The sequence below is a fragment of the Castor canadensis genome, chromosome 6, assembly GCF_047511655.1.
Source record: "Castor canadensis chromosome 6, mCasCan1.hap1v2, whole genome shotgun sequence".
Taxonomy (NCBI): Eukaryota; Metazoa; Chordata; class Mammalia; order Rodentia; family Castoridae; genus Castor; species Castor canadensis.
Genome location: NC_133391.1, coordinates 99,519,904 through 99,528,953, shown reverse-complemented (window position 1 = coordinate 99,528,953; position 9,050 = coordinate 99,519,904). Strand labels below are relative to the sequence as shown.

The 9,050-nt window shown below is 34.3% G+C and overlaps 1 protein-coding gene across 6 annotated transcripts in view; it reads right to left on the bottom strand.

The window, feature by feature from the left end:
* Arb2a (ARB2 cotranscriptional regulator A) overlaps nt 1-9,050 on the bottom strand; it is a 430,754-nt gene that overhangs the window by 129,672 nt on the left and 292,032 nt on the right. For all 6 annotated transcript variants that reach the window (XM_074077088.1, XM_074077083.1, XM_074077087.1 and 3 more), the window contains 2 exons: nt 7,083-7,199; nt 7-91 (listed from right to left, as the gene is read on the bottom strand). In XM_074077088.1, the coding sequence (XP_073933189.1) occupies nt 7-91; nt 7,083-7,199 (202 nt within the window). The remainder of the gene's footprint in view (nt 1-6; nt 92-7,082; nt 7,200-9,050) is intronic.

Here is a 9,050-nt window from a genome sequence, read left to right as displayed (position 1 = left end):
ACATACCTGCTGAGACTCGGGGACAGTCAGGTAGCATGGACTCCACTGATGTGTCTAATGGTTCTGAGCTAGAGACCCAATTACAGCAGTTCTGCAATGTAATAGAGAATGTATTATTTAAACATAATTTAAGTCAAGACTAAATTTTTAGGTGGAAGAAGTTAATTTACCCTATAAAATCAATCACTGGAAGTGTACTCAATTTATTTTCCATATGCTTTATTTTTGTCTCTAATAAACAGTCAGTGATTATTCATGATTGCGGAAAAAATTTATCTTTTAAAATTCAGCAAATAATCTGCACTGATATTGAGAAAGCATGTAACCTGTGAACCATGATGCAATATATTTCTAAGAAAGGTTAGATGGCTGAGAAATAAACAAATAATGGGAATATAATTAAGGAAAATTTAAAAAGGGGTCCCTTTTAACTTTTGCAGTGAAATAAATATTAAATTGAACATATGAAAGACTAATTTCTGAACTATACTCTTTGTTTGATACCAGAAGAGTGACTTTTGCATTTTCTCCTTAAATCTCCTTAAAATCTGGTCTATATAAATATGTTCTCTTTTAATTTTTACTTGACTTGTGTTGATGACGGCTATATCAAAATAGTTATATACAAACACAACCTGATGAATTGTGGTGTATGTGTGAGGACACAAAGCTTTCAATATTAAAGATTAGTCTCTAAGGTAATGATGATTTGCAACTCAGACAAATGAAATAAAAATACTCTGAATTTCTTTTGTACATTTTAAGTCTGCCTTTGAATTCTAGCTTAAAAGATGTGATTAACTTTATATGTTTTTTTTAATTCCCAACACACACACAATGAATTTCCCGACAGACTTTATTTTAAAAGAAATCATCCCATCAATCATGTTGGAAAGATTGGTGATTGCTATTCTGGTAAACAAGCATGTATTGTGTATTTTTAGATGCTTGCTGCCCTGGTTGTGCACCATGGAATCCGTCCTCACTGTGGAAAGATCCTTGACTGGTAGATCAAGTGTCTTATTGTATTTCCTTAATTCATTCTGTCTGGAAGAAGATGTCAGCTGTGTTGCAGTGAGGAGAGAATTTCAAAGGCCCCAGTCCCCACCAATAAACGCTGAGGAATGGCTTTTGAATAGATTTGTCAAGGCAACCCTACTGTTCTGAGACCAGAGAGAGCAGGAATAATATAAAGGAAGGGTTGCTGTATGAGATTAGAAAGTGAAGTTCACAAAAGCATGGCAGATTTTTGTAAGAAACAGTGGATCAATGAAACTATTCAACTGTGTAGAAAAAAACCTCATGAAAACAAACATAACATCTAGTAATGTTCTTAAATGCTTTCTCTCTTTTTATATTTAAAATGGATAAAATATTAGTATATTTCATGCATTACAATGCTTGATGGTTTAAAATGTATATATATTCTATACTGTGCACTCTTAATGTTAATTAGCAGCTGAATGAAAAATTATACAATGTAAGAGTATAGATAATATAAAAGAAATAGGGTTTTAGAAGATATTTCATACATTTGAAGTAAAATTAATATTACCATTGATAGAATACTACATCAGAGAATTCTAGATAATGTAGATTAGCACACAATTAGCCAGCTTTTACATACAATGTGACACTTGCTTGTAAGAAATAAGTATTCTCCAAAGCAGTGTCAAGATATGTAAATGGATGATTTGTTTTATCATTCATCACAGCCCCTAATAAATTAAAAAACCATTGACTTCTATAGGTACTAAAAATAGGTTCCCAATGATACAGGGAGATAGCGTCAATGAAGAATGACTTTCTCTTTCTCTCTCTTTTTCTTAAACAATTCAGTCTTTTCAATGACAGCAATTAGCACTACCAACAGACAGGCAGCGATTAGGTATATATTCTAATTATTATTCATTCTACTGGTACCTCCAAATCTGATGAAAGTTGGCTTTTACCCAGACGATATGTCATGTCAGTCTTAATACTGCTCACTCATACTTCAAATACATGAAACTATGTTTTACAGGTTTTTCTAGTATTCCTAAAAGTGATGGCACATTATAATATACAGGTAAGTAATCATTTTTCTAACTTATTACTGACTTTTAAAAGCTCCACAAAATGAATTTTTGTCTAGTTTTTATAGATAACCTCAAACACTGAAGCAAAACAGGTTAACATTTTATGATTGTGAAGCTTCAGTTTTCATCTAAGCACATGTTTCAGGCTTTGATCGCTTACAAAAAGTGGGATAAAAGTTAAGCACCCTATAGTTAAAGTTAATATGCTGAAAAGTTCTATGAAATGATAAAGCACCTGAGTAGGACTGTAAAGGTTTGAAACTATAAGTTTGAAGGTGTACATGTGTGCTCAGTACACATGATGTTTATATCCCATTGGGAAAAGTATGTAGAAAAAAAGGGCAAAACCTGCTAAAAATGTTTGCCTTATTGACAGAGTAGATGAAATAAAATAACATAAACATTGGAAAATACATGTAAAGAAAGATGTATAACATTACATGTGAATTCAATCTGTCCGAAATTCCATCTCACACGTGTACTTTACCATCCTGGGATATGTTTCTATAGTTTAAAAAATAATGAAAAATAGACAATATAGTGAATGTTTCTTAATGTTAAGTGTTTTCAATTTAAAACACTTCTTACTTTGAGATTATGATTATTAGATTTGTGTGGCTGTAAATTTCCCTCTTTATAAAATCCAAAAGTTTGTGAACTGTGATATGAACAGGAAGTGTCTATATAGGCCAGGTTACTAAGGGACTCCCTTTGATCTGAGCCAAGGATTGACACCATTTCAGGGTACATTTGAAATGAAAATTTTAACAAGAATGTTAGAATTTCTCTTTTTTTGTTTTATGCTTCTTTTAAAAAAACTTTGTTATCATATTATTGTTGTACTGGGGGCACATTGCGACATTTACAAAAGTGCCTACAGTATATATCTTAGTTGAATTTACCCTTCCATCATTCTCCTTTATCCCTTTCCTCCCATTCCTACAATAGTTTCAACAGGTCTCATTTTTCCATTTTTAGAATTTCTCTTAAAGAGAAAAATAGGTAGTAGCTATTCCTGTGTCAGGTATTGAAGAAGCTTGTTTTGCTTGTTGAAACTAGGTTTTCAGTCATTTTGATTGCATTTGTCTGAGTTGTAAATAAATAATCATTGCCTTAAAAGCTCATCTTTATATGGAAGGCTTTGTGTCCCCACACAAGTACAACTGTGATTTCATCAGGTTGTGCATACTCTCAGAGCTAAAGAATGATAGAAAGAGCTCACGACCCATATGTAGAACTGTGCATCTATCTTGGCTGCAGACTTTTAGAGGCCACGGGTATGTCATAGATGTGTCACACTCTCAGCTTGGACAGTACTAGAGCTTGAGGTGAGAAGTGCATCTTAGGTGCTGCCTTTCGTTACTTTTTACCTCTCCTCATGGCTTAGCATCCCTCCCTCCCTCTCTCTCTCTTTCCCTCACTTCATTGTTTCCCTCCCTCCCTTCCTTTCCTCCCTCCCCCTTCTGTCCCTCTCGTTCTTTAAGGAAATTGTCATTTAAAAATTATACAAGTCATACATGAATATATTTGTTAATCTTTTCTGTGTATACTAAATTGATGGGTTAAAAATAAATAACAGCTTTTAAGAGTAAATGAATGCTTATCAATAACTTTGTTACATTAATTCAAACATCCAAAACAAAAAAACTATTTTGTTACTTTTTGGTATAACAGTAATGACTACACAATTTATACCAGTTTTAATTCCAAATTTAAAGCAGTATTTGGCAAAATGATGACACTAACCATCCGGAGGGTAGCAGCACTGAGGATTCCTCTATGCCAGACTTGTATTTATGGACATTCCAACTAGGGTAAGATTTTTTGGGGGATAGAGATATTTGCAAAACATCTCAGGTTTTGCTGACTGTTTTTGTGAGAGGAGTTATGGGAGTCTGGACTCAGAGCCTTGTGCCTGCTAGGCAAGTGTTTTACCACTTGAGTTATGACTCAGCCATTTTTTGATTTAGTTATTTTTCAGATAGGGTCTCATATTTTTTGCCTGAGCAAGCCTAGGACCACAATACTCCTACCTGCACCTTTTGTGGAACTGGGAGAATGTATGTGTGCCACCGTGCCTGGTTTATTTGTTGACATGGGGGTCTCGTTAACCTTTTGTCCAGGCTGGCCTGGAACCACAATCCTCTTCATCTCTCTGAGTAGTTTGGATTACAGGTGTGAATCACCTCATAGGGCATTTGCACATTTTAAATGAAGCTAGAGTAGGAGGTGGGAGTGAAGGGGGATGCTGAGGGACACAAAATTTGCCTTATCATACTCTTCTTTCAATATCCATGCTCAAGACAATAGCCCTTTCTATTTGTTGTACTTCAGGTTTGTTTTGCTTTCCTTCATTTTGAGGGATCTTGCACAGTGGAGAGCTACTAAGAAAGGAGAAAGAAAAGGGACTGAATGTCATCTTGAGTGTTGCCAAGCCACACTAAAATCTTGTCTACTAGGGTTCACACATTTATGTGGATTACACAAGGATATCAGTTAGGACGTTGTATACATTCCCTTTTTGTTCTTGTTTTGGGAAAAGCTCTCAGCAGGAATAATTTCAAAGCTCGGCAAGAATGAGGTAATAATTTTTATCTTTGGCATAGTATAGTGTTTTCTATAACGATATATCTCTTTTCCTTAATGTAGTACCATAAAGTACACAAGAAAGAAATAATTTGCTTTTGGGGGGTTTTCTTTTTGATCTTCAACTTTGATGCTCATAATAGTTCAAGAAGCAGACAGAATAAGAATTACTATTTCTAATTCAGAATTATAAAGCAGGCCCCCAACAATGGAGTATATGGTCTAAGATTATTCATCTTAGTAAAGTAGCTGGTAAAAGCTAGATCCTTAGGTACTGATTTATCTAGGGAGTGACTAAGCCAGAATCATTACCAAAACTTAGTTCTTCTACCTGCTTGTTCTGAATTCTTCCAGCATGTCACCCTGTTTCCCTTTTGTAAGATATTTTAAATATCCAAATGATTCACAAAACAAAAGGAGAATATGGACTATGTGTTTTACATTATTTGGGAGTAGAAAGTAATAAAAGTAATAGCTGTAATTAACTAAACTTCCATAAAGTGCCAACAACTATGCTGCTTCTTTACATAAGTTATTTTCCAGTCATGTTTGCCAGGCATGTATTATATTTTAGGAGAAAACTATATCTAAGATGAAATAACTTGCCCAAGACTATGCAGTGAGGTTAATGATTCAGTTGGGTTTTCAATTTTGACAGATCAGAACACCAAACTCTTCATGCTGCTTTCTTAAGGTCTAATTGAGGGAACTGAAAAAAGTGTCCAAGAAGTAGGGCATTTATAAAAGTTTATAAATTTTATAAACCTATGTCTGCAAAGGAAGTAATGCATCCTGATTAAGATGGACTCAACTACTGCCTGCTTTAGTCAACTACATGAAAAATGCACAGAGCAATTCATTCTGGTTTTTGAAGGGTGCATCTAATCCAGGCTTAGCTAGAAATATTTTAAAAATACATCTAAATGAATTTTGTGTTTGTCACAACAAATAAGATTTTCATGAAGAACTGCCATCTAAAAAAGGACAATGAGGGATGTTTCTAGTTTGGACCAAGTACCAAATTCCATACTGGTTGGGGAAAAACTTACTAAAAGTTGATTCATTAATCTTACAGTTAATAATGCTGGGAGCTGTTTATGTATCCATTTGGACAGATAAATAGCATTAAAAAGTATAGCCTTTAATCCTAGCTACTCAGGAGGTAGAGATCAATTGGGAATTGATTGCAGTTTGAGGACAGTCTGGGCAAAAAGTTCATGACACCCCATCTTAAGTCAATAAAAAACCTGGGTGTGGTGGCACACACCTGCCACCCTTGCTATACAGGAAGCATACATATGATCACAGTTCAGGCTGGCTCAGGCTTAAATGCGAGTTACTAATAGAGAAATAACTAAAATAAAATGGGTTAGGGCATGGCTCAAGTGGTACAGCACCTGTCTAGTAAGGACTAGGCCCTGAATTCAACTCTAATACAACCAAAAAAATGTATAAGTGAGAAATACATGAAATTTCTTCTTGAAAATGTTTTGATTCTTAGAAAAGGCAATTAAGGATGTACCTACACTGTAAAAGGAGCAATATTAAAAGCAATGTGGTTAGAAAACATCTCTGTGTTGGGATACATTTATATGTTTACAGCCTTATGAGGACTGGAATAAAATATTTTAGACTGTTATCTGAGAAAAGTACTTTTTCTACAGAGAGTAATGACAACAACGATATTATTATTGATTTATTATGGTATAGCTGAAGTAAATTGCTTATCACATCAGAAAGGTAGATATAAATTAAAAAAAAAAGTTCAGCTAGATGTCTGCAGTAGGACAAAAAATAATGGACTGAAAGTTTTGAAAAAATAAATAAGAACATGCCCAGTGTGTCTTTGTTAGTTTTTAGGTTCACCAGCCTTTAGGAAGTGTGAAAAGATGCTTTCTTAGCTTGAGGCTGGACCATGGCCAGTTCCTGGGTTTCTTTTTCTTAGCGTGAGAGTCTGGCATAACATTCAGCTTTTTGCTTCTTCTCCCCCTACTGGCAGTAGTGAGCCAATCAATTTCAGAGTGGTACATCCTGACTACATTTCAAGAAGAAAAGTACAGGACTGAGTGTGTATGAAGCTTCCTTGTAATAAAGCAGCTCCAATGCTAAATAGATGGTGAGAAATTAAATATCTGGGAATAAAAATCTCATAACAACAAGCTCTTCTTCAGTCAGAGGTTGAATACATATTGTAGGCACACATAATATTCTGTAGAAACCCATGTGGAAAGGAAAAGTATTTGTTCTTCTGAAGGGTTTTTTATTATTTCTTTAACCAGATCTAGCTTGCTCTATTCTGTCTCAATGTTCTGCCTCTGGAAAGGCAGTGTGGGGTGGGAGGCGATATAAGCTGGTGTAGACTCAGGATATAAGGGCTTATACCCATTCATCTCAGCAGTGAACAAGACCAAGTCTCACCTCTCTCATCCATTCTCGAATTGTTTTGCCAGCTTCTTGATGCCACACATTGTGAACAGAGTCTGTCAATGCCACAGCAGTTACCTTACTTTTTACATCTGCTTCTCGCTGAATCATCTGTTTTAAAAAAGAAAAAGAAAATATTGGCTGTAATTTTTTCTTACTGGATGCAGCCTGCTTAGTCACAGATAATAATATTGTATTAAAAATGAAAAGGACATATACATTTCTGGCTCAAAGTTAGTCTGTTTTATACTGAACACATACTCTGTTCTTGTCTATAGATATGAAAAGACGTAATATTTTCTTTTAAAAAGATAATACCACTTAAATCTTAGAACTACACAGCTCTATTATTTTCCACGTGGTTTGACAATTCAAGGATTAAAGGGATCACAGGGGAATCCCTGAGGGTTTCTTTTACAAATTTTCTACACCACTTCCTATTTCACTGCTTCAGGGAAGTTATCACCTGGGGTTCACTGTTAGCTACTTAGGACTAACTTCTACTAATTTCCAGTAGATATTTTGCTTTGACTTCTCCAGTTCAACTAGCCTGCTCTTCACCATGGCCTTGTAATTCTGTGGTGATTTAAATGCCCACAAACATCCTTCTCTTTCAAAGTCTATCAATATCACTTTGCTTTCTAATATACCTCTTTATGTTGGCAAACTATTTTAACTTCCTTCTATAGAATGCTATATTCATAAAATTGTCTTCTAAAAAGAGAAAAGGTGTTTGGCTTGAAGAGATCAATGAACTTATCAGAGGCCTGCCAAATGAAGAAATGGAAACATAAAATCTCTACATTAAAAGAATCAAAATGTTTTAGTTTATTAAAACTAGTGACCCTAATTTGCACAATAAATGTAAGAAAGCTTAATAAAAATATACTTAAAATACAATAAATAGTATACATATATATTTCATAGTAATATGCCCTCTCCATTTCTTTGCTCAAATGTCTTTTCACCCACTAAATTCTTGTACTGAAGAAAAAGAGCAATTTCTCTACTATTTGCTATTAATTTGCATGAATTATCTATAAAAAATATAATACTGCACTTAAGAAAAATGAAGAATTGTGAATGGTGATGAAAGCTCATACAGAGAACAATGCAAGCCATGCTTCTGATAGGAAGTGATGTTTGTTAGCTTCTGCATTAAAACTGTCTTCTCTTTTAAATTTTTCAAGCCTTACATACGCACACCCCCTCTCAATGAGCACTATCTACTAGGAATCTTGCACACTGCTAATTCCACAGCTGCGTTTCTACTTGAAATCTCTGGACTTCCATGTGCTCACGTTTTCTGCTTACACAGCGCCAAAACACTAAAATTAATATTAGTTATCAACAACATAATATTACTGCAAAATTTACCTTATAAAATAGTACTCTTATTCAATTATTTAAAATTACTTATTAAGTACTGTGTTACTTTATTCTACATTTTATTTTTAAAAATATTTTCTCATACAATCACTATGGGAAATAGGATGTGGACATTTAGATTAACATTAGACAATAATAAAAAACTGCATAATAATGAATTCATTTGGCTAATAAAATTATATGTTTTTTCATTTCCTAAATAGTAACATGCACACAGAGCTAAATCAATTGTTGGTGAAGGTATAAAAAGAACATGCTTTTCTGTCTTCTAAAATATGTCTACATTTCAAAATACTGGGGATTAAAACCCTATCAGGTATGCTAGGCAAGTACTCCACTACTTAAGCCAGAACCCCAGTCTTTCTGTTTGTATTTTGTTTTTGAGATCGTGTCTCACTAACATTGTCCTGTCTGGCCTGCAACTTGTCATCTTCCTATCTCCACTGTAGCTGAGTTACAGCATGTACCACCTCACCTGGTTTGCATTTTAAAATATATGACCTAGGTTTTATTGTAGTTGTTGCTAACATATGTAGAATTATTTAAGACGGTGTCTAAAGATACCAAATATTG